The sequence below is a fragment of the Propithecus coquereli genome, unplaced genomic scaffold (assembly GCF_000956105.1).
Source record: "Propithecus coquereli isolate 6110/MARCELLA unplaced genomic scaffold, Pcoq_1.0 Scaffold80, whole genome shotgun sequence".
In the NCBI taxonomy this organism is placed as follows: Eukaryota; Metazoa; Chordata; class Mammalia; order Primates; family Indriidae; genus Propithecus; species Propithecus coquereli.
In genome coordinates this window covers 7,320,726-7,347,754 of record NW_012154174.1, presented here as the reverse complement: position 1 = coordinate 7,347,754, position 27,029 = coordinate 7,320,726, and the positions used below count along the sequence as shown (strand labels likewise).

Below are 27,029 nucleotides of genomic sequence, written 5' to 3'. Positions count from 1 at the left end.
GCTGTACTGTGAAAATATGGATTAGACTCATCCCATAAGAAGTCATTTGTTCCATTTCAGACTGTCAGCAGGGGAGTCAGCTATTGTACTCCATGTTTGCATTTTGTATCATCATTATCATCTTCATCATCACTGTCATCATCCTCATCCTCATCAGACAGCTAGCTGTAGCAGTAGTTAATATATATGTGCAATTGATTGATTAATGGGCTAGACACTCATGCTGGCCATCTATGTGCCCAGCATGCTAAGTGCTATATTGAATAGTTGTTCTTGCCAGTGTATAACAAATGATCATTTGTGAGATGTATTGCAAATAATTTATTTTTTATTTTTATTTTTTTAGAGACAGGGTCTTGCTCTGTTGCCCAGGCTGGAGTCCAGCGGCCCGATTATAGCTCACTGCAACTTTGAATGCCCGGGCTCAGGTGTTCCTCCTGCCTCAACCTCCCAAGCTGGGACTACAGGTGTGCGCTACCACGCCTGGCTAATTTTTTAAAAATTTTGTAGAGTCGGGGTCTCACTGTGCTGCTAGGCTGGTCTTGAACTGCTGGCTTCAACAATCCTCCTGCCTGGACCTCCCAAAGTGCTGGGATTATAGACATGAGCCACCACTCCTAGCTGCAAATGATTTATTAATAGTAATAAAGTACCAAAGCATACTAAAAAAAAAAGCATATTTTACTAAAAAAAAAAATTGAGCATATTTAAGGTCAAGCCCTCTCATTCCTGTCCACTATATATTTTTTTTAACTTTCATCTAAATATAATGTGTTCATTTTCTTTTTATTATGCTTTCTTTAGTGGGAGAGAAATTAGTGAAATGACAGGTATTGTGGCTGGAAATTGTGCATAATCCCAGGTACACCCATGGGGGTATGTCAAATATATGTTTTCCTTTCTTTTCTATGTATGATAGAGGAGCAAAGGCGGAAAATGCTGCTGCAGAGAAATTTTTTTTTTTTTTTTTGAGACAGAGTCTCTACTGCCCTGATAGAGTGCCATGGCATCAGCCTAGCTCACAGCAACCTCAAACTCCTGGGCTCAAGCGATCCTTCTGCCTCAGCCTCCCAAGTAGCTGGGACTCCAGGCATGAACCGCCATGCCCGGCTAATTTTTTCTATATATTTTTAGCTGTCCAGCTAATTTCTTTCTGTTTTTAGTAGAGATGGGGTCTCGCTCTTGCTCAGGCTGGTCTTGCTCAGGCTGGTCTCGAACTCCTTAGCTCAAACGATCCACCCACCTCGGCCTCCCAGAGTGCTAGGATTACAGGTGTGAGCCACCGCACGAGGCTGAGAAATTTTTTAAAAAGAAATATTTTAAGAAGTTTCAAATGAAAGAGTTCTAATACAGAATGACTTTATAGTCGTTACTCACGGAGGGCTATCACTGTAAGAAGGAATAGTAGTAAGATGGTTTATGTAGGTAGTGGGACCTGGGAGGAGGGACAGGTGTAGGGAGAAGGGAAAATACTCTGGTGCAGTGAATGGCAGGAGCAAGTCCCCAGGGCCTGTGAGGAAAGAGAAGTCACCCGGAGGGGGTTGGGAACTAAGCTTGGATAGGTAGGTGGGGCTAAGTGGTGAAGGTCCTTCAAAGCCAGGCAGAGGAATTTAGAAATGAGCAGCAGAGAAGCGCTGCAGTTCTCGAGCAGGAAGATGACAACATGAAAGTCGTTTTTCAGGAAGATTCATAACCAAATACAGAATGAGTAATAGGTGCCAGGGCTGTAATGAAGAAGAATAAGCTGTATGTCAAACCGACCAGATTCATTTTCTGTTGGCCTAGATGTGCTTCAATTTGATTCCTTCTAGATGAGAAATGTTTATGGCAAACTATTTTATGTGCCATGGAAAAATTGCCACTGCAGTATACAATGGAATTTCATTCTTATTTCTGTAACGGAGCAGAAATGAATAAGGAAGCCAGTTCTTGGACCCTCTCCAAGGTGTTCAGTATCTGAATGGATCAAAAGACGTCACTGCCGAGGGGGTCTTGTGATATGAACGCCTTGAAAAGGGCATAGCGCACGTTGCCTGTTAGTAGGCAAATGACAGTTTCACTTAGAACTGAACAGTGTTGTCACTTTCTGCCTCAGTGCTGCTCTCAACAGTCAAAACTTTAAATCAGCAAAACTTGGATTGATTCCCCAGCTTGGACTATTTTTGAAACATATTGTCTAGGCTTATTGAATAAAAGAATGTTCCTAAAATACTGTGGGAAAGGTTGCGCTATTGCTACATGATTGCCATTAATCACATTTCCTGGGAATTACTTTGTTTTAACCCTTAAACTTTATAATTTAAGCACAATTATGGTATATACTTGTGTAATTTTACCATAATTTATATTCATGTACAAAGAAGAAACTTGAAAAGGATTAAAACATGCTTGTACTTACTTTAGATCTCTTTTGACCTAAAGTAATAGTGTCATATTTTTAGACCACCAGCTCTTATATTTAGCTTTTTCTTTGCTTATGATCTTGAACACTCAAAATAATTTGTGACGAAATTTGTATTTTTAAACACACTTGTAGGTGAAAGTGCCCAGAATATCTTTTTTTAGAATTAATTTTTTGATCTTACCACTTATTGTCCTTTGTTTGCCTGGGGCTAATGTGTAATTCTAATGTTTTTTTTTCAACTTGAGTTTTTGTGGTCCTTTCCACTGCTACTGTATTATAAGAGAAGATTTTTGTCTCTTGACATGGGTGACCAAGTTTCTGTGAGACAACCATTCACCTCTGTCAGCTGCCTTGCTACATTTTTGACCTAGAGCAAGCACTCATACTTTAAATAGTTCACCTTTGGACTTGCCACATTAAATGTAGTTGGGTACTACTGTTTTTCTCAGACTCTTTCAAACAAAATGATTTATGAATTTTTGAGTCTTCTTGGAGAGGAGTTCTAAACAGCTTGTCAGTGATTTAATCTTTGGTTTACTTTGTATATCCTTTATGATTAAGAAATAAATAAAACTTTAGACAGATAATACAGTCATGTGTTGCTTAATGATAGGGATATGTTCTGAGAAATGCAAACATCATGGAAAGTACTTACTCAAACCTAGAGAGTATAACCTACTACATACCTAGGCCATACATATGGTATAGCGTATTGCTCCTAGGCTACAAGCCGGTACAGCATGTTACTGTACTGAATACTGTAGGCAGTTGTAACACAATGATAAGTATTTGTGTATCTAAACATAGAAAAGGTATAGTAAAAGTAAAGTATTATAATCTTATGAGACCACTGTCTTACATGCCATTTGTCATTGATAGAAGCATCATTATGTGTCACGTGACTATACTCTAGTTTCTGTTGTCTACAGAGTAATCAAAATTACATGATTGAAAATAACTCAAGGGACCAACAGAACTCAACATTTATTGAATACCTATTATTGGACCAGGTACTTATATACAGTATTTTCATTTACTCATGTAATTCTGAGAACACCAATTTGAAGGGGTTAATAAACTCACTTTACAGATAAAAAGACTGAAGTTTGACAAACTTAACTCACTCAAGGTTGCTCAGCTAGTAAATGGCAGGACAGGTTTCCTATTGGTGGTCTCATGGCTTCCAAGTCCATGTTCTTTCCGTAATCCAACCTTGCAGGAAGTCATGTAGCCCATCCCTTGCACTCTAGGTAGTACTAACTTTGTGCCACTCTTAGAGGATAACGGTTTACATTTTCCCTAAGTATTTACAAAGAAGGAACAGTACACATGTAGTTTGTGATGTGCTGCATTGCCTTGCAACTCTTAAATTCTAAAGAAATTAAAGTCATAAAAATTTTAAAGTTGAAAGGAATCATCGAGATTATTTAACCAACTGCTTTATTTTATAGATGATTTGAGGTCATCAGCTGCCCCAACCCTACCCTACAAAAACAAACAGAAACACTAAAAGCAGTTAGATACAATATTCACTTAATAATTACCTTGATTTTTCCTATGTATAGTTCTAATTTAAGAAGCTCTCAAGGTTTAAGACTTTTTCTGCAGTCATTTAAAATCTTTATTGTTCTTTCCTTAATAGAACCAAAAGAACCGTATAAAAATAGATCCATTTCTTAAATACCTTCTATGAGCTGAGTACTTTAAGTTGTGTTATTTAATCCTCTTCATTTTGCAGTTGAGGAAGCTGAGACTCAGAAAAGCTCAGTAACTTGTTGAAAGTTACCCAGTACAGAAATGGCAAAGGTAAAATTCTAATTGCAGTGTGCTAAGGCATTTTCTCACTCTTCTTCACAAGAATCTCTTCTTCTTCTTTTTTTAATTTAAAAAAATATTTTTTATTTTTTTTGAGACAGAGCCTTGCTCTGTCGGCCTGGGTAGAGGTGCCGTGGTGTTAGCATGGCTCACTGTAACCTCAAACTCCTGGGCTCAAGTGATCCTCCTGCCTCAGCCTCTGGAATAGCTGGGACTACAGGCATGTGCCACCACTTCTGGCTAATTTTTCTGTTTTTAGTAGAGACAGGGTCTTGCTCTTGCTCAGGCTGGTTTTGAACTCCTGAGCTCAAGTGATCCTCCTGCCTCAGCCTCCCAGAGTGCTAGGATTACAGGTGTGGGCCACTGTGCTCAGCCAAGAGTTTTTTCTTCTAATGTAATAATTATTGTGGGGCTTACATGAGTGAAATGATGTATGTGAAAGTACCTGAAAAGGAAAAAAGGATATTTGGTGATTACATATTAGCTTCCTTCCATGCCTTCTTAATGTTTGTTTCTCAATTGTTTTCTTTGAATAAATGATTTGATTCTTCAGTTTCTTTTTAAGCTTTTCTCACAGATGTATTTCCCCTAATCTATAGTCTTCTGCAGTGTGGCTTTTTGTTTTTTTGACGATGATTGCTAGTTTGTATTTAATGCCCTCTCTATTGAGAGGATTATACGATTTTTATCCTTTGTTAAGATAGTCTGTGGTCTACTACATGAATGTAGATTTTCTGATAGGAATCATCCCTTGCATTTCTAGGATAAACCCTATGTACTTTAACTGTCATTCAGCCCTAAATATTTTGTAATTTTGGTGGTGAATACCTCTTTAACCATGTGTATTATTTATGAGTGCACTGTAAAGTTTTAAAAATTCTTTTTACTATCTTTTTGTTATATTTCTGATTTAATTACTTTGTGCCCAAAGACATGGTTTATATAATATCAATTCTTGGAAATTCTTTTGTGACATAGTAAGTGGTCAGTTTTGGTAAGTGTATTATATGTGCTTAACAAGAAAATATATTCTCAGCCGGGCGCGGTGGCTCATGCCTGTAATTCTAGCACTCTGGGAGGCCGAGGCGGGCAGATTGTTTGAACTCAGGAGTTCGAAACCAGCCTGAGCAAGAGCGAGACCCCGTCTCTACTAAAAATAGAAAGAAATTAATCGGCCAACTAAAAATATATAGAAAAAATTAGCCGGGCATGGTGGCGCATGCCTGTAGTCCCAGCTACTCGGGAGGCTGAGGCAGTAGGATTGCTTGAGCCCAGGAGTTTGAGGTTGCTGTGAGCTAGGCTGACACCACGGCACTCACTCTAGCCCAGGCAAAAGAGTGAGACTCTGTCTCAAAAAAAAAAAAAAAAAAAAGAAAATCTATTCTCTTTTGCTTGGGTATAATATTCAATTTATATCATTTAGGTCAACATATAAATATTACTGATCAAACTTTTTATAGGCTTACTATTTTGTCTGTTTGAACTGTCAGTTTATAATTGAGGTATGTTAAAATCTCTTGTACTAATTATAGACGTCAATTATTCTTATAATTGTCAGTGTTAGCTTTATATATTTCAAAGCAATATTATTAGGTTATAAGTTTTTTATTCTCCTGGGCTCTAAATTCTGTTAATGATTTGTTATTTATTACCCCTTTTTTTAGAATGACTTTTGATTGATGTCAGCCTGCTATTGGCTTGTAGCTCCAGATTTTGTTCTTTTTTTTTTTTTTTCCCACATCCCATCCTAGTTTTGGGCAGTTTTCTTCATAAGTGAAAATATCCTCTTATTGTGTCTCTTCCACTTCATTTTGTGTTTAGGTAGCCACGTCTCTAACTCATTCATTCCAATAGAACAATGATTGTCAATTTTTTTCAGCCTAAAGACCTTCAAATAATAATAGTGAGACTTTTATTTATTCATTGGTTAAGAAATACATGAGAACAAAAAGATACAATGAACCTAGTAATACTTTAAAATAATTTTTTATTTTATCATCACAACATATATTTGGAAATACTAGTATCTGTAAAACATACTTACTTGTATGCTCAATCTTTCTGCTGTAACCCTAGCATGAGATGGAGGAAGGACCTAGGAGCTGATGGACCAGTGTTCTTCATTGAACTTTGCAGGCTCAGAATCTCTTCCTGCACTGATGCTAGATTTGACAAGGGGTCAAGGAAGAGGGGAGAAAGAACAGGACTTTCATGCAGGCTTTAAGGGATTCAAGGGTTGTGACTCATACTGTGTCTTTCACATAAGCTGCTTACAACACCTTGAGGAGCATAAAGCTTGGGCAGCTATAACGTTTGTAGCCCTCTCATTCCCAACATGCTGCTTCCCCTTCAGTTATCTCTTGACTAAGGCAGAATCCTGTTTTGTTTGAAGGTGAAATCAAAACTGGCTGCATACCCTCGTAATCAAATCTGAAATAAAAGAATTTATTGAGCCTGAGGGTTGTGTGTGCATGCGTATTTTAGCCTTGTTATCTCAATATACATGTTCTAGCAAAAGAGAATTTGGTGTTGTCCTTAAAGGGTTTTGAGTGTTTTCCTTTTTCTTGGAAACAGAGTCTTGCTCTGTTGCCTGGGCTAGAGTGCCGTGGCATCAGCCTAGTTCACAGCAACCTCAAACTCCTGGACTCAAGCGATCCTTCTGCCTCAGCCTCCTGAGTAGCTGGGACTACAGACACGTGCCACCATGCCCGGCTAATTTTTTCTATATATTTTTAGTTGTCCAGATAATTTCTTTCTATTTTTTTGGTAGAGACGGGGTCTCGCTCTCGTTCAGGCTGGTCTCAAACTCCTGACCTCGAGCGATCCTCCCGCCTCGGCCTCCCAGAGTGCTAGGATTACAGGCGTGAGCCACCGCGCCCGGCTTTTGAGTGTTTTCAATATGACTCATTGTAGGGTTTTTTTTTTAACTTATTTTTTCCCCTCAGCATTTTTTTTTTTTCCCCTTTAAGACAGGGTCTTGCTTTGTTGCTCTGGCTACAGTGCACTGGGGAGATCATAGCTCACTGCAACCTCCAACTCCTGGACTCAAGCGATCCTCTTGCCTGCCTCAGCCTCCTGAGTAGCTGGGACTACAGGCCTGTTCCACTATGCTTGGCTAATTGTTCTAGTTTTTGTAAAGATGGGGTCTTGCTCTTGTTTAGGCTGGTCTCAAATTCCTGACCTCAACCAATCCTCCCACCTCGGCCTCCCAGAGTGCTGGGATTACAGGAGCTTTATTTTTAATTGACAAGTGAAAATTATATATATTTAAGATGTATTATTGTGTTTTTAATTTTAGTGTTGGGGGTACACATGCAGTGTCCTGTGCTATCACTGTTTGGCCTTGATAAGTGCAAGAAGACCACTTTGCATTATGTTGTACTTTAAGAGAGTTGGGACAGGGAAAGGAATACTTCATGGATGAGGTCTGTAGGATCTCTAAATCTGGGAGCACGGCGTTGGAACAGCATGTTTTAGTATTATCACACAGCGTCCACCGGGGTGAGTCAGTGCTGTGCACTTGCTACTTGAACTAGATTAAAGCTTGTCATTGTACTCTGTGTTCCCAACTCCCTCCTAAAAACTGAAACTATGCTGTGGCCTTCATGCAGGTCTGTAGATGACTAATGGCTGAAGATCCTTGACCTTTCCCAGAATGGCAACTCCAGAGCAAAGCATATTAGCTATTCCTGGGATGCCACAGAATGAGTCTATTTCTACTGTTTTAAAGTAAAATCTGTGCAAAATGGCTGATATATAAAAGAAAACGTTCTTTTCATGAATCTCCTTGAGCATCGAAATATTGACATATATTATTTTTATTTTTTAATCCTATGTATATACACAGAAAGATCTGAGGAGGGAATGAATCGATAATAGAGACAGTACTTCCTATTTGAGGGATACTAGAATGGCTGAACTACCAGTTGCTGATGCCTGAAATTTTATTGGAGCTCATTCCTCAGGTCAACAATTTTTTTTTTTTAAGAAATGAAGTCTCATTCTGTCGCCTAGGCTGGAGTGCAGTGGTACAATCAGCTCACAACAGCCTTGGACTTCTGGGCTCTCTTGATCTTCACACCTCAGCCTCCTTCAGCTGGGACTACAGGTGTGTGTCACCACGCCTGGCTATTTAAAATTTTTTTTTTTTTATAAAGATGGGGTCTCACTATGTTGCCCAGGCTCATCTGGAACTCCTGGCCTCAAGCAATCCTCCCACGTTGGCTTCCCAAAGTGCTGGGGTTACAGGCGTGAGCCACTGTACCCGGCCTAACAATTTAAATGTTAATATCTTCAAACGAGGCCATGCATGTAGTCACTGAGAAAAAGAGTCTTAAAAGAAGATATTATCATGCAATTAAAATTATTAAACATAAGCACTTGACTATACCGGCATTTTTATGAACCTGTTTTGGCATTTCTTCATTTTTTAAATATGATGGGCTTCTCAAACTTGGAAGTGATCTGGACCTTGATCTCTGGGATACCCTCCCCAGATGGGAAGAGAAGGAAGGCTTCAACAACGGTTAAGAACAGAGCAGAGGGCCCAGGCGTGGTGGCTCACACCTGTAATCCTAGCATTTCGGGAGGCTGAGGAGGATTGCTTGAGGTCAGGAGTTCGAGACCAGCCTGAGCAAGAGCGAGATCCTGTCTCTACAAAAAATAGAAAAATTAGCCAGGTGCAGTGGCACATGCCTGTAGTCCCAGCTACTTGGGAGGTTGAGGTGGGAGGATTGCTTGAGCCCAGGAATTAGAGGTTGTAATTAGCTATGATGACTCCACCGCACTCTACCCCTGGCGACAGAGTGAGACCATGTCTCAAAAAAGAAAAAAGAACAGAGCAGAAATAGCCCCGACAATCGATTTTGCCTGCCAAATAATTATGTCGGGGCCAGACTGGTTGGAAATGACAGTGAGGGAGGTGCTGGGTGCCGTAGCCACAGCAGAGAAAACCACTGATCAGCTGATCGTGTTCTCTAACTTCCTTCCTTCCACCTGTTTCCTTCCTGTCTCCCAAGTGTTGTCAGTGCTTTCTGTGATCAGATATGTTTGTGGTCCCAGCAGTGTGCTCTCTTTCTAAAACAGAGGTCCCAAGATGTAAACACCTGTTTCCTTGGGTGTGCTCCAGGACACTGCAACTTCCATGAGATCAAATTTGCAGGTGTTCTGCTCCGTAGCACTTCAGTCTTTAGCAAACAGAATGCATTTTTCTTGGCAGTTTTTATAACCTGAATGGCTATACTGTTTAAGATCAGTTTTTGTTTTTCCATTTTTATTAAAACAGTGAATTTGATAAAGGATGAGTTGCCTCCACCTTTCCCCAACGTATTTTTTGGGGGGAGGGTGAATTTGTTGACTATTTTAGAGAGCTTTTCAGTTTGAAATTATGGACTGTATATGTCTAAATAGACTGATTAGACTATCTCCTTTATATTATTTTGTCTAAAGCTCTCTCTCCTTTAAATGGCTAAGCCTGTGAGCTGGGATACCATGATTGATTTTTACTGAAATAGATTGAGCTTGTTTGGCTTCAGAGTGAGTGAGTTACCTGTGTTTTATGATGGTAGACTGCCCTCCCTGGTCGAACTAGTTCTATTGCAAATGCATGTTATTTTTCACAGAAAGGACTTTGTGTGTGTTTGTGTGTGTGTGTTATACATAGAGAGAGATCCATTGGAGAAAAAAACCCTCAGAGATGCTGTGAAGAGAATCATCTTTTTAAATGGTGCTGAGCTGCTGCAGGCACGAGCAGTGTAGTCATTACCATCTCCATCACAGCTTCCCTAACCTGAGGTGAAAATGACTACTCCTGCTTTTGTGGCCTCAGTATACATTGAACATAATTCTAAATACTGATTTGTACTTGTTTGTTTATATGTCTGTCTCCTGCCACCAAGGTCTTCCTTAAAGGCAAGGACTTTAAAAAAAAAAAAAACCCAAAACTTCCTATTTCTAGGAATCAAAGCATGTAGAGGGTCCTCAATGTATCAGATGAATACATATATGAAAGAATTCAACTAAAGGAATTTAAGATTAGTAACTCACTTTTTCTGGATACAATCTTAAAGAACCTTCAAGAAGGACTTATGGCAGACTTTTAGTAATCTCTGGATGTATTTTCCTCTTTTTTTTCTTAAAAAAATTCACTGTAAGTTTAAGCTGCTTGATTAGTGATCATTGAAATCACATGGAGCTGGGGAGTTTGGCTTCTTCTCTTAAGTTGTCTCAAATTATATCAGGTGGTAATTCTGGGGAGAATATATTAGTGGGTCATGAGTGAGCATATTTTGGGATCCCATGAGGCTGTCATTGGTCCATTTGATATATACCATAAGAATTTTTCTAGTAATTTAGGTTGAAGACTCAAAGGCAGAGAGATGCCTTAATCTGTACTAGTTGATTGATTTAAAGTATTGAAGCAAATATTATTAGTATATAGTTAAGATCCATGATTATTTAGGAAACTGCATCTCTACTTTCATTCTTTAAAATGCTTTTTAAAAATTCAAATTTCTATGGTAGAAGATCACTTTAAGAAGCCAGGCAGATTGAATGTTTAAATAAAATCAAATTTTCCACAGACAAGACAGACTTCTTCCTGTTTCTGACTGCTGGTAAATCATAGTGGGATTTGTTTGGCTTTTATGAATGCCATTAAATTTTAATGTGCAGATCAGATGTCTTATTGCACAAAAAATGGTGCAGTGTCTGTTTTGGACCTATCATTTTACCACACAAGGGAACCATTAGTGAAAAATCAATTTGATTCCTGCAAACCTTTTTCATTTTATCTCTTCTTTTTCAATTTCCTTTCTCCATAATGGTTATTCCTATCATTTGTTTTTTGTTTTTTCCAAATTTGAAAAACTCATACAGTAACTGGGTCCTCATGAATAGGTATATAACAAGAGTTGCATTCTGTGATTCTTATGTTTGTTTGCTATAATTTTATCAACATGCACGTTTCCTGGAAATAAAATCAAGGTTGGGACTCTAAAGTTAATGATGACCTGGCGCGGTGGCTTATACCTGTAATCCCAGAACTTTGGGACGCTGAGGTGGGAGGATTGCTTGAGGTCACAAGTTTGAGACCAGCCTGAGCAACAAAGCGAGACCCTGTTTCTACAAAAAAATAGAAAAATTAGCCAGGTGTGGTAGCGCACGCCTGTAGTCTCAGCTACTTGGGAGGCTGAGACAGGAGGATCGCTTGAGCTCAGGAGTTTGAGGTTGTAGTGAGCTACGATGACGCCACTGCCCTCATGCCCAGGCAACAGAGTGAGACCCTCTCTGAAAAACAAAAACAAAAACAAAAAAAACCAGTGAGAAAAAACCCTTCTCGATCCACAAAAAGGATAAAGAAAAGAGGAAAAAAAGAAATTAAAACACATATAGAACAAAAATAAGATATGGTAATAATTCCAAATATATCAGTAATTTTAATAAATGTAAATGAGATAAATTTTAAGTTAGAAGTTGCTAGGCTGGATTTAACAATATGGCTATATGGTATTTCTAAAAGATACACCTAAAACATAAGGGTACTGAGAGCTTGAAATACAAGATGGAAAAGATATACCAGTCAAATAAAATAACCAAAGAAAGCTGGTTTGCACTATTAATATCAGACAAAACAGATATTAAGGCAGCAAACATTACTGGTGATAAAGAGAGGCACTGTATCATGATAAGTAGGTTCAAGTCACCAGAAAGATATAATAATAGTTAACTTATATGTAGTTAATAAGGTGGCCTCAATATATATAAAACAAAAACAGAATTACAAGAAGATATGGACAAATCTGTTGTTATGGTGGAAGATTTTGACACTCAGTAATTGATGGATAAAACAGACCAAAAAATCAGGAAGGATGTAGAAGATTTGAACATTACAATTAACAAGCTTGAGCTAATGGACTATGTAAAATATTTTGCTTAAAAGTTGGATCACCCTCATTCTTTCCAAGCAGACATAGAAAATTTATAAAAATTGACCATATGTTAAGACATTAAACTAGCCTAAATACATTTCAGTGCCTCATCTTATAGATCACATTCTCTGACAGCATGCATTTGAGTGATAAATCAATAATGAGAAGTAGAAGAGCCCCTTATATTTAGAAGTATATTTTCAAATTTCCAAGCAACTTATTATCAAAGAAATCATAATGAAAATTATTTAGAACTGAGTAACAAAAAATGCTATCTATCAAAACTCATGGGCCCATAAATATGAAAAAAACACATTTGAGTTTCACTAGTAAAAGAAAAATGCAAATTAAATTCACAATAATGTTATCATTTCACATTGACCAGATTGGCAAATTAAAAGTTCAGACACTGAGGACTGATTGTGAACACTGCTAGTGGGAGTATTAAATTGGTATTAGTACAATCATTTTGGAAAACAATTTGGCATTCCCTGATAAAGTCGAATATATGTATTTTCTGTAACTCAATATTTCTACTACTAGATATATAACCTAAACTCTGTGCATGTGTAGCAGAAGCCAGTATAAAACATTTGGCTGGGCGCGGTGGCTCATGCCTGTAATCCTAGCACTCTGGGAGGCCGAGGCGGGTGGATCGCTCAAGGTCAGGAGTTTGAGACCAGCCTGAACAAGAGCGAGACCCCGTCTCTATTAAAAATAGAAAGAAATTAGCTGGACAACTAAAAGAAATATATATAGAAAAAATTAGCCAGGCACGGTGGTGCATGCCTGTAGTCCCAGCTACTCAGGAGGCTGAGGCAGGAGGATGGCTTGAGCCCAGGAGTTGGAGGTTGCTGTGTGCTAGGCTGACTCCACAGCACTCTAGCCTGGTCAACAGAGCGAGATTCCGTCTCAAAAAAAAAAAAAAAATATTTATTTATTTGTTTGTTTTTAGAGTCAGGGTCATGCTATGTTGCCCAGGCTGGCCTTGAACTCCTGGGCTCAAGTCATCCTCCTGCTGAGTAGCTGGGATTATGGGTACGTGCCACCATGTCTGGTGGTATTTTATTTCTGAAGCATCATTATTAGTTAGTATTTGTTTGAATAAAAGTTTATATAATCTTTTATGTGTGTGATTTTGTTTTGTAATTTAAAAATATGAAAATCCTCAACCTCATTCATAAGAATGGAAATTAAAACTATATTGAGTAAACCTACAGACTGGGAGAAAATATTTGCAATTGTATATCTGATGAGGGTTTAATATCTAGCCTATATAAAGAACTCTTACAACTCAGCAACAAAAGATAAAGAACCCAATTGAAACATGGGCAAAGGACTTGCATAGACATTTCTCCAAAAAAGATAAAAACAGACAACAAGCACATGAAAAGATGTTCACTGTCATTGGTTATTAATGAAATACAAATCAAAACCACAATGAGATGCCACTTCACACTCACTATGGTGGCTTTAATTAAAAAAATTTGGTGAGGATATGGAGAATCAGTATGTCGCTGGTGGGAATGTAATATGGTACAGTGCTGTAAAACAGTTCGGTAGTTTCTCAAAATGTTAAACATGGAACTACCATATAAATTAGCAGTTCCCCTCAAGGGTATATACCCAAGCAAAATGAAAACATATCTACACAGAAGTTTGTACATGAATGTTTATAGCAGCATTATTCATAATTGCCAAAAGGTATAAATAACCCAAATGTTCATTAGTGGATGAATGAATAAACAAATTGTGGCATATTCATACAGAATATTCAGCCATAACAAGGAATGAGGTACTTGATACAGGATATAACTTGAACCTTGAAACATTATGTTAAATGAAAGAAGCCAGACAAGAAAGATCACATAGTGTGTGAATCCTTTTATATGACATATCCAGAATAGGCAAATCCAGTTAGACAGAAAGCAGATCTGTGGTTGTCAGGGGGTCGGGGGAGGAAAGGATGGGAGTGATTATTTAGAGAGTATTGGGTGCTTTACTGAGATGATGAGTTTTGACACTCAACAGAGGTGGTGGTTGCACAACATTGTAAATACACTAAATGCTACTGAATTTTATCCTTTAAAATGGTTATTTGTTATGAGAATTTCACCTCGATTGGAAAGAAACTATATTGGGATCCAATTTTGGTCTATCATTGGTAAAGATCCAAAACTGATTACAGATGAAATTTTGATTTGAATTATGTGACGGTGAGAACTGTTTTGTTACTCTTATCCATTGTGGTGGGAATGTAAATTAGTATAATTTCTGCAGACCGTAATACGGCAATGTTTGTTGAAATTATAAATATTCATACCTTTGACTCAAAATTCTATTTCTAGAATATATCCTACAGATAGATATACAGGGTAAAATGATAAATATTCAAGGTGATTCATTGCAGGGGACTAATAAATCATGGACTATTATGTAGCTGTGTAAAAGTATGAGGAGTCTTTTTATGTGCATTTATTGTAATAAAACATCTCCAAATGAAAAAAGCAGGATGCAGAGAGTATGCATAGTATTATCCTATTTGTGTAAAAAAGGGGGAAATGTACAGTTTGCTTCTGTCTGCCTGAAATGCCCCATGAAGGGCATTACATACAGAGGAAATACAACTTTGGAGGAAACTCAACATTGGCTGTAAGTGGGATGGAATTTGAGTGCCTGGAACATAGCGGAGGGAAGGAGATTTTTCACTGTGTGCCCTTTTAGTTTTAAATATGTGTATATCTATATGTTTGTGAATATACATATTATTTATTTAAAATTAAATTAAAATTTCAATTTAAAATTGGAAAGAACCAAACACTTAATCCTTTAAGACTGATCAAAAGCCATATCAGGCCGGGTGTGGTGGCTCACCCCTGTAATCCTAGCACTCTGGGAGGCCGAGGCGGGAGGATCGTTTGAGCTCAGGAGTTCGAGACCAGCCTGAGCAAGGGCGAGACCCCGTCTCTACTAAAAATAGAAAGAAATTGTCTGGACAACTAAAAATATATAGAAAAAATTAGGTCTGAGGCAGGAGGATCGCTTGAGCCCAGGAGTATGAGGTTGCTGTGAGCTAGGTTGACACCATTGCACTCTAGCCCGGGCAACAAAGTAAGACTCTGTCTCAAAAAAAAAAAAAAAGCCATATCAAAGAGGCGTTGCCCTTCATTGATATTTGTAGTACACTGCCTTATGTGCCAATGTTTGTCTTACCTTAGTAAAGCATGCTCCATGAGAGTTAGAATAGTGCTTTTACATCTTTATATACCTACCTACAGTGTCCACAGCCCAATGTTTTTTATGTAGATGAAATTCGTAAGTTGGTTTAATTGTATTTATTAACAAGGTAGCCCTGCTTTATACTTGTGGAGTTTTTGCATTATTTCATTTGATCCTCAAAACAACTCTGCGAGGCAGGTTTTTATTTGCATGTGACATTTTCTGTGTTTTCAAATGAGAGTATATAATTTTGGCTAAGCATTTTAACTTTAAATAATTTGTTCCTTATCTTTATAAGTTACTCAGTGATAACATAATGGGTACTGAATATGAGATTGGAAGAGATGATCTATTAGGTTCTTTTTAACTCTGTGTGGATGAGTAATCGAATGAATGAATACTTGATAGTAGTGCAAGAGGGTCAAGGAGAATACATGGTTTATGCATTTTGAGTTCCTCTTTTAAATGAATTCCCTCCACCCCAACAACCCTTGGCTGTTCTAGTGGTCTATACTAAACTATATTAATATTAAACTATTATTAACTGGTTCAGTTATTAATATTAGTGACCTTTTAATTAACAACATAGTTTTATATGGCTGTTTTCAAAGCTGTTTTCAGATGGGTAGATGAATGAGAAATTTACGCATTACCTCATACCTTTACTTTGTGTTTCCTCCCATTCCTTTGCTTTGTCTGGTTATTAAATTTCACTTAACGCAGTACTTTGGCATTTTATTTCCAGATGTTAAATCTGAAAATACTGTCAAAGATTTCAGTTTTTTGTGCAGTGTCTTTTAATAGCAGTATGGATAGGGTGGGGAGGAATAAGGAAATAAAGATGTTACAGAGGTATAGCAACCTAAATGGCCCCAAATATTTTCTCATCATTTTTTGTTGCCAGGAAATAATGAAGAACAAGGGCTTAGTACATTGAATGAATGAATGAATGTGCTGCCCATACCTATAAAGTTTTAAATCTAAAAACTCAAGTCCTATTATCACTTGGGTCTTGGCTATTTTCCATGTAGGGGAAATAATGTGAATTTACATACATTTACATTCTTTACATTTGCATATGATATTCTTCTGCTGGGTTCTGCCAGCAAATTAACTTATGTTCCCCTACACAGGGTTGAGAATGCTTGCACCAAGCTTGTCCAGGCAGCCCAGATGCTTCAGTCGGACCCTTACTCAGTGCCTGCTCGAGATTATCTAATCGACGGGTCAAGGGGCATTCTCTCTGGCACATCGGACCTGCTCCTTACCTTCGACGAGGCTGAGGTAGGCAACCTGAGGCCCATGCAGACCTCTCCCAGAAAAAAAGCCTAGTCTTAAAGATAATCGTGGAAGATTGATAATTGTGTAGGATGAAAAAATACTGAATAGCTACACATTTACGTTACCATCTTTTCTGTGATACTTATTGTCCACTCACTTGACTGAATACTCTGAAATACATTTTCAGGTTCGTAAAATTATTAGAGTTTGCAAAGGAATTTTGGAGTATCTTACAGTGGCAGAGGTGGTGGAGACTATGGAAGATTTGGTCACTTACACAAAGAATCTTGGACCAGGTTAGTCATATTCAATTTTTATAACAAAATTTTTTATGGATTGTCCTTGTTGGATCAAGACAAAAGGGTACCCCTCCTCCTACTTTTGGTAGAAGATGGATGTTGCTGCATTGGGCTTTCAGGTATCTGTACTGCGGTGATGGAGCTGACACTGTGCTTTAACTGAGGGGATGTCATTGTCTCTGAAATATGAATCTGCTTTCTATAAATCCTGGCCCTGTCTAATGAATTAAACCAGATATTGCAAATGTTGCTGGGGAATGTAGGAAATATTTTTCTATTACTGTAATGCTCAAGGCCACCCTGAATCCTGACCTCTCCATTCCACATTCCACAGCATTCCCTCACTGTCTGCCAGCTAGCCTGGAGTTCATTATGACCTCTTAGCTTGCTAATTAGCCTGCCTACTATTATGGATTCATGCCCTAGCCCAAGGCTGCATAATATAATCAGACCTAGAAGGAGAGAAGAGCAACTGTGGTTAAATCTCGTTTGGAAATGATTGTTTAGGCACCCGAGTATTAAATATTCAAAATATGCAAACAGATACCAGCTTTTAATGTTACAGACATGTAACATGAACTCAAAGGTCCTTAAAGTATGAATGAGACCAATGACAAGACACATTCAATGTTTAGCTCGTTTAACTTGATGTTTACCACCTTATAAAATTCTTTTGTTTTATGTGAAGTGTCGATTTCTAATTAACACTATTTTCATGAGTTTCCAGTGCAGTTGTTCTGTAAACTTACGATGGTAAAGAATTTCTCGGAGCCATCACTGAGTGGCTTTCTTTGATAGCTTTAGAGCGGTCCTCTTTAAACTTTCTCATAGCATTGGCAAAAGACTTTATTTCTCCAAATGGAATCTTATGCATTATCCCACCATATAAAAGTCAAAATGGAGCTACTCTGGGCAAAGCAGGGCAGCCCTACCTTGTTGCTTTCCTTTGTTCTTAATGGTCTATGAGACAAGAAATCCTAGGAGCAATCTAAAAATCAAAGCTTTGGAGAATCACATAGCACCTTTGAATAATAACCAAAGTAAACAAAAAATGCTAGTAGGCTGATTCCAAAACACCAGATGCTTTCAAACACTGTCATCACTATAATTATTTTTATAATATTTCTATTTGTTTCTAATTATAAAAGCAGTACATACTTATTTTGGATGAATTTGAAAGTTCAGAAAAATGTAAAGATGAAAACAAAACACATCATTGACATTCTGAGAACTTTTCCCAGCTACGACATTCAGTGCTAGGCTCACATGAGTTTCTTACATAACAGCACGGTGACCACAGTGAAACCCGTATGCATAGTAGCCTGGAAAATATTTTTCTCCCATTTGTGAATTTATTTTACAAATACATATTTATTCATTTCAAAATTTCATCTGAATGTATTTATGTCAAACATGAAAATTATATCACATTTACCACTTATATTTAATAAATTTTGTTGAAAAGAATAAAATTGCATAAATACTAGAGTCCAGTGATAGTGTCTGTTGTTTAAATAAGTGGGCAATCAGTTTGGACTTACATAGTATTTTATAATGGATTTAGGCTGAGAAAGCCAGACCATGCATTGTTTCACTACCCACCCTGCACAATTTCTTCCATGTGCCGCAGGAATGACTAAGATGGCCAAGATGATTGATGAGAGACAGCAGGAGCTGACGCACCAGGAGCACCGAGTGATGTTGGTGAACTCGATGAACACCGTGAAAGAGTTGCTGCCAGTTCTCATTTCAGGTATTTCCTGCCTATACTTGGTGGGGGGAAAAATGTTAGCATGTTCTAGACTCTGAGGTTCACTTTCTTTTGCTGCTTCACTGCATGTCCTTCAGCCTAGGTAAAAATGAGACCTGATTGAGGGTATTACATGATGGCTGCAGCTGATTGGCTGAGAGCCAGTCTTCATCTTCCCGAATGCTGTCCTTCTGCTCTTCATTTGAAATTGCCTTTCTGTGGCCTTGTTCTCTTCTCTTAAAGCTCTAACAGGCCCCTATTCTGGGAGATGGAATCTCTTCTGGAAACTCTGGTCTGGGACATTAACTTTTTACACCTTTATTTGTGTTATAGAAAAATAATTAGGTGTTAGAACGGATATTACAGAGCACAGTATGATAAAGAAATGAACTCAGATCCCTTTTCAAAAATTGTGTTAACACAATTTTTTCTATAGGATATTTAACTGTTCTCTAAATTATGAATAGATCAGTTCTTCAGTCACCAGCTGGGACTTCCCTCCCATTGAGCAGAGCCCAGGAATGCAAACATGGCGGCTGCTCTCTCAACTAGCAAAAGGGAGTTGCACTTATTGAGTGTCTAGTATGTGTCAGACACCTCATGGTTTATGCAGGTTATCTTAGTCAAGTTGTATGTTAATGAGTTTAACTCTCAAAAGGCAGCTTTATTTTAAAAATCTTATGATGTATGTCACTGTGACCCCGCAGCTACCTTCTTTGGTGTTTCAGGTAGTGGTTAAAAAAGGAGATATGAGTGTAAGAGTTCAGAAGCTCTTGCACTAGAAAACAAAAATTTGTAAATAGAATCTTATAATCTCCATGGGAAATATGTTTTGAGGCCAACTGTTCTATGTGGCAGAAGGTTGTTGGGAAGAGCATTTTTTTCTAATCTGGGTAACTCAATAACATGTTGATTAATCTTTGTTTATAAAATTTTAATTATTTTATGGGAAGATATTTTCTTTCTCCATATTTTGTATTATTATTGTTATTTTTTCTTCTTTACTTTTGGGGGTTAGTAAGTCCCTGCTATATGTTGAGAGAAATCCTGGATGATAAACTTGACATTTTGGGAACTGCTGGGATTAGGGGCAGCAGCGTTCACAGTTTTACTGATGGTTTTCATTTTGTCCCATTAAGTTTGTGGTGGATGGAACTGGTGTGAGGGCTAGGATGATAACCGACTTAGAAGGATGTTAGATATTTTATGATTATAGGTTGTCAATATATGTATGTTAAATTAGTTCCCTAATCGTGTTGTGGTGATGTTTTGTATTTTGAGGGTTTTTTTTTGTTTGTTTGTTTTTTACCATGAAGGCTGCTGATACTGGAATTTATTAGCTGACTTGCAGTATTTGTTTTGTATATTCTTTTTAAGACCTTAGAAGCCCAAAACGTGTTCAAAGTGTGGAATGTCTTGTGTTAATTCCAAGCTTAGTTTCTGATCTTTTGTTTATTTTTACAGCTATGAAGATTTTTGTTACAACTAAAAACTCAAAAAACCAAGGAATAGAAGAAGCTTTGAAAAATCGAAATTTTACTGTAGAAAAAATGAGTGCTGAGATTAATGAGATCATTCGTGTATTACAACTCACTTCTTGGGATGAGGATGCTTGGGCCAGCAAGGTAAGTGTTACTGGAGAAGAAATAAGCAAAATCCAGAACTGTCCCCTCCTGGGGACCTTGACTGTCGCCTGTCTCTCATTCTATTTTGTTAATTGTTTGTAGCATAAGAATACTCATATATTGTGAAAGTGATTTCTTCCTCACTTTTGTTTCATGGGTTATTTGCTGCCTTTGCAAATTTATTTTGTTTTAAGGTAGAACAAATCAATAGGCATGTGGCATGAATATTGGTTGAAGGATGAGGTGTGTAGCTTTTCCTTCAGGCCAGAGTCTCACTGGTTGGGCTGTGGAGGATCTGTGGTATGTATGTTCTCCTGGGTGGGAGCTCTGCCTTTTATAAGGGTGGTTGTTGCCAGGTGACCAAGTAAGATGGAGAATATGCCTATAATTCTGAACTTTATGGAAAACCAATCTTTGATCCAGAGAACTCTACAGAGGAAACTCTTGGCACTTCTATATGTGTCCCTTGATCATTCCATCTTCCCCAAGGAAAGTTATTTAAAATATTAGTCCTCACATTCGTCAGTTAGTTTGAGGGGTCCCTTCTTGGACTCCAAAGGAGCTGGTAGATTCCATCTAGAGCCCATCAGCAGTGGTTTTGTGTTGCTGCTGCTCTGGACTGCTTCTCCCTGTGTAGGGACTGGCAACAAAGCTTCTAGGTCTGGGGGAACAGAGATACTTGGGTTTATACTTTCCTTGTAGAAGCCCAAGATGCAGACAGTGGGGGGACACATTGTCTGCAGGATCTAGCTTAACCACATATGACACAGATGTTGTCTCCAGGGCCACCAACATACAGGTAGCAGACTAAAAAAAGGCATTTTGTACTTTGACTCCTATTGAGTGCTCAAAAGAGCTACACTTGTCCTCCAGGACACCTATAAGGTAAGGTAAAAGCTGGGGCCTAAAATCACCAGCCCTCTCTCTTATTGCCCAGAAAGATCATGTAACTATGTAGATAAATTCGTTAGCTTATCTTAACTATGAAAGGCATTTTCTCATAGATGTGAAATTCTCAAATAGGTTCTAAGAATGTATTTTAAATCTACATGGTAAAATCATTTTAAGTCTTTGATATTTTATTTAATTTTGCTTTTGCATACTTGACAACTTTCACTTCCCTGTTATGACTTCTTTATGCATCTTTTTTTGTTCTCTTGTTTGTTTTATTCTTTTTCTCACGTTTAGAAGGTAAGCGTTCTCTTGCCATCTAGTTTCTTTTTCGCTTAAAAAGAGAAAAAGCATGTCCGTGAGGTTTTCTTGTGCTGTGTGCCGTGCCTTATTCTGTGTGCCGGTGTGTAACACTGTGCTCGAACATGCGTCAGAATGTGACTTAATATGGGACTCTGGGCCGTGCTGGGCAGGTTGTTTGACTGTGTCTCATATTGAGCTATTTCTTTGGGGAAAGCTAAAGGAAAGACATTACTGTGGGCTATTAGGCTTTCTATATTTGGTGGGTGCTTACATCTCTTTGAGCAGACTCCTGCCATGTTTTTTGGCCTAGTCTTTCTCACTGACTTCATTTGAGAGACAGCTTTCCCCAGGTAGCCAGGTGACCCCTGAGCTACCCGTGGACCCAACTCCTGGGAAACGAGACTGCCAGCTAATGCTCTGTCTCTATTTGCCTCTCCCACCAGTCTGCTTTGCAGGCTCTGAAATTTGCTTTTGGAGATGCATCAATAAGGTTTTAAGCAGTAATGACAGTGGATAAGCTAGAGAGCTTAGGTGAGGTACCTGTCCTCCATAATAATCCTAGCCTTCAAAATCAGAAGGAAAAATGAAGTAAAGTGTATCTAAAGGTTTTCCTAACTTCAGTCCATGGCTTACTGCATGTTCTGCTGTCTAAACTGTGAGTCAGTCATAGCTCTCCATGACTTCATGTCCCCCTAACGTAATCTCTCTCCTTATTGTCTTTCCTTTGCTTCTAGCAGATGGGAAAGTAATAAGGAGGAATAGATATTTAACCTTAATGTGTCTCTATTTTCAGAGGGGGAAAGTCATCCATCAGTTAGTGAATAAATGTTACTGAGCTTTATTTTGTGCACATGCCATCAAGAGCTTCTTTTTTTATTTTAAAAATGTGGTCAGTTGAGTTTTTCAGGACTAGGATCAGGCTCTTGGGGAGGAATATACAAGGGAAGTAGACCTGGTCCTCAACATGTATGGTCTTGCAGATGGTCCAGTCTTATACTGATCTGGGAGGAGATCAGTATGTTAGGATTCTGCAAAAGTAACATCAGAAATGAAAGTAAATTAAATTAGTTCAGCCAAAACAAGCTCAAGTACATAATGACATCAGCATAAACAAAGGATGTTCATTTTTAAACTTGATTTTGTTTTTGTTATGTATTTACCTGGTTCAAAAATCAAAATGCTATAAAAAGATATACATAACAGGGTTTCCTCTCAACCCCATTCCCATCCATTCTACCTCTCCTCACCCCCTAGGAGTAATCATTGTTATTAGTTACAAAAATATTTAGAAAAAAAATTTTACCCTGAAAATGGAAATTGGTGATAAGGATTTTGGCTGTTTTTCAGTTTTGTGGCATTATGCATCTTTTACTGCTCAAGTATAAGCAGTGAATTGATCAGACCTTTTGTCTGACTGTGACCACCAGGTTCCCATTCTGTTTAATGCATACAGTGTCTTTCACCTCCTCTCGCCCCTACCAATAAATAATTAACTTTGTCTTACCATACTTGTTTCATGCTTCCCCATTGGTGCAGTATTCTTCTGGAAAGTGATGGTTCCTCTAGAAAAGTGGGGGAAGAAAGTAAGTGGAAAAAATTCTTGGTAAAAGTGCGTCTTGCCAAATAAGTTAAGATTTTTAAAGAGGCAATGCAATAGCTAATTATTCTACCTTTTATATCTACATTCAAGTTGCAGATTTATAAGTTTAAAAGTGTCTTTGACTTTAAGCACTTCATTTATTTTGAAAGTAAAAATTGACCCTTTCTTAAATCAATGGTCATTAAAAATCAAGTTAGCATTTTCCGTGGGAATACATTATGAATCAAAAGAATTTGAGTTGAACACAATTCTAATTCTACCCTTTGTAAATTTAGTGCTCTACACTTAATTTTTTTCATTTATATTACTTGTATTTTGACGCATGCTGAGAAGTAAGCGGAAGTGAGAGAAAATTAAAAACATCTCACTGCTAAGACTTTTTGGACCCTACATAGGTGCTCCTGCAGCTTTGCACCTGGAGTCATCAGATACTAATATTCAGAATTAGTAGCTGTGATGAGTCTCCTCCCACTGTGGTCCCCAGCTGGTAGTGGGTAAAAGTAGGGGCTGACTCAGATGTCTTACACAGAAGATTAGTATACTTAACCAAAGAAGGAAATATTGGTTAGAATATGCAACTGTGTAACACTAGCCCTTACTACAGACCATTGGGACTTAAGGGCTGGTTTTTATTTGATTTTTTAAAAAACAAGGTTGTATGTGAGCTTTTGTGAGTGAGTGTTCTAGTGTTTTATTTTAGTGGGTAATAGAATGAAAGCTTTATCTCTAGGGGTTTGAGATAAATAGATCAGGCATTTATGATACTTTATCACCCCCACCCTCCATAAGGAGAAAATCCTAAAATGTTAAAGAAATTGACATTTCCCTTCTGATCTAAGTGATCTTTAGTTGGTACATCTGATTGTGCACTCATAATTAGCACAGATTTTTAGAGCTGAGAAGGTATTCTTAGAAATAAGGAACTGAGACCCAGAGAAGGTAACTTGCCTGAAGTCTCAGGACTAGATAATTTTTTTACTTTTTATTTTTTTTGGAGACAGGGTTTCTCTCTGTTGCCTCAGCTAGAGTGCAATGACGTCATCATAGCTCATTGCAATCTCCAATTCCTGGGCTCTGATCCTTCTGCCTCAGCCTTCTGAGTAGCTGGGACTATTGGTTTGCGCCACCGCACTTACCTAATTTTTCCATTTTTTGTGGAGATGAGGTCTCACTCTTGCTCAGGTTGGTCTTAAACTCCTGGCTTCAAGCAATCCTCCCACGTCAGCTTCCCAAAGTTCTAGGATTATAGGCATGAGCCACTGTGCCTGGCAGGACTAGATAATTTTCTCTCATTGTTTAAATGTAATTTGTAAGATTTTGTTCTACTGCCCAATCTATTCCTTCTAGAAACATCTTTGTTTAAAGATGTGGGTGGAAATGTGGTCAGAAATGGGATGCAGGGGGAAGGGAGGTGTTAGGGGAAGGAGAGCATGTTGGACAGTGGTGGAGAGGGGTCCTTATTCCCCATATCTAAAGTTTTCAAGAGTCTGGGATTTCAGGACTTCAATTTTCTAAGCACAGTTCTTTTTGATTATCCGTAGGAGAATCTCATTACTGTTCACAGGTGTTCTTGAGGCCTGAGTCTATATTAAATTTTAGGAGAGTTTCAGTTCCTGGGAAAGACACTGTGTTTTTTCGTTTAAAACTTGAACTCATAAGAATTTTATGGTAAAAAGAACCATAGAGGGAGGGAACCAGATAGATTCCTACCAGCTGTCCCCAAAGCTGCTTGACTAGATCTGGTCTTTTTATACTCACTCTTAAAAAAAAAACAACCCAAACAGGTAAGAGATTGACGGAGACTTTTCTCTTTCCCAAATATGAGTTTTTATGAAGAATAGTATTCAAATGAAGGTACAGCTTTTTTCTCTTCTATTTCATACCCAGATTGTACCATAGGTACTTAGAGACTTATGTGACAAGGTTTAGCAAAATGCTTTGCGGTACACAATATGGTTGACCACAGGGTTATGGTTATTTTTGCCCTTTATAAATGTATCTCCAGATTGACTTCTAGTCCTGGTTGTCTGGTGAATTTGTTTATATCATATCCGATGTTTGTATACTTCTTATGTTGCTTATGACAGAATTCTGTTGATTCTATCGTAAAAACTGCCCTTCAAAAGAAATAGGTATGAGATTCTTGGGAGACCAAAATATTTGTTCCCATAGATATTTTGTTTTTAGTAGGTATGATTTTCAAATATGTCGTGTTTAAATTCTGTGTTCCAGAAAGAATTTAAGGTGGCCCTTTTGGTGACTGTTTTAAATCTCCATAATTGTCTCAAATTCATGCTATTAAAAACTTAGGTAACTCATTGAAATTCCCAGTTTTAAAATGCACCTTCACTCCAAATTTGCCTTTAATTCCTTTTAGGGGAAAATGAGCATCTCTTAATTTTAACTTCTTGATATTGTCGCATCTCTCACTCAGGAGTAAATTATTCACTTCCTGAGAATCACATTCTTGCCTTGCAGTGCAGGGCCATTTGAGCTTTATTAGGGAGAAAAAAGAAAGGATTTTTGAGGATGCTAAATAGAGCAAACCTAGTTCCATTGCATTTCAAATCATTTTTGGGCATTGGAGGATTATGAATTTGATTTCTAGAGCTTATTTTCCGTGTAGTATTAGCCAAAATCAAAATTGAGAAGGCAGAGATTTGCTGACTATTGTAGAAGGTTAGCAGAATCTTTGGCAATTCTCTTTGATAAAAGAAAAAAAATTCTTGAGTTTCATCTGATATAAAATAATGAGATTTGGAGTCAACAAATCAGAGATCAAATTAGGTTTCTAGGAGTGAGTCTCTGCTTCTTAATTTGTAATATTAAATTATTTAATACATTTAAATTTGAGATTCAATGAGATAATAAGGAGAGAAGTGGTTAAAACAGATCTTAACATGCAGGAAATGCATGTTAAATTAAATGCATGACAACTAAAATTAGTTTCCTAACTAGTAGCCTTTAATGCTAGAGGAGACACAAAAATTTCTGGCGTTTGTTTCCCTTTCAATTAGATTTTTGAAATGCAATAGATATCTATTGGTTTTCTCTTTGAAAATAAAATTGTATTATGAAAATGGTTATTAACAGATTTTAAATTAAGTATTTTTACATTGACATAATTCTCTAGAGTGTGCATATACTTCCTAAGTAAGAGCTTGTGGTTTTTCAAAAATCTGTACCTAGACAACTTGTGCTATTAGACCCTGAAGGCTATCCAATTCTCTGAGGTTATGAGTTGCCTAAGACTCTTTTAAAAAGATATTAATTTGGGCCTTACTAATTTAAAATTAAGCTAAAGTTGACCTTTGCTTTACTTTTGAAGGCAAGGTTTGCTGTACAAATTAACGTAAAACACGGTAGAAGAGAGAAGCAGACATTTAAACCATTTGAGAATCAAAGCACTTTAAAAATGCTAGTTATCTACTTGTGGTAATTACAAGTGGATTTTGAAATAGATCCTCTTATAACTTTGCCTTTTATTGATAGCTATCATAATTACATCTCACTCGATAATAAAATATTTCCATTTTTCAGTACTTCTTTTTTGTTGCTGTGGCTCAGAGTTTGCTATTTAAAGCCTTCCATAGCCAAGGTTACAACAGAACTATCTGTATCTGTGTAGATGGGGAAGGAGAAAATCCTAAAGCTGAGAGTCCTATCATTTGAATAGGTACTTGGAAAAGCTGGTGTCAAGCTGCTGACCTTAAGCCTAACTCTGAGTGCTGCCAGTGCTTATCTGTGCTAGTGCCAGGGCTTGTTGAATTCAAAGTGGGGGATGCTCTTGGTGCCCTCATGTGGAAAACCGGTGGTATAACACCTTTAAGAATCCCCGTTCTGGGCCGGGCGCGGTGGCTCACGCCTGTAATCCTAGCACTCTGGGAGGCCGAGGCGTGTGGATCGCTCAAGGT

The 27,029-nt window shown here is 37.8% G+C and overlaps 1 protein-coding gene across 2 annotated transcripts in view; it reads left to right on the top strand.

Moving 5' to 3' along the window:
- The window catches only part of VCL (vinculin), a 129,340-nt gene that overhangs the window by 67,169 nt on the left and 35,142 nt on the right, over window positions 1–27,029 (top strand). For both annotated transcript variants that reach the window (XM_012663295.1, XM_012663296.1), the window contains exons 3-6: window positions 16,500–16,650; window positions 16,835–16,943; window positions 18,577–18,699; window positions 20,161–20,321. In XM_012663295.1, the coding sequence (XP_012518749.1) occupies window positions 16,500–16,650; window positions 16,835–16,943; window positions 18,577–18,699; window positions 20,161–20,321 (544 nt within the window). The remainder of the gene's footprint in view (window positions 1–16,499; window positions 16,651–16,834; window positions 16,944–18,576; window positions 18,700–20,160; window positions 20,322–27,029) is intronic.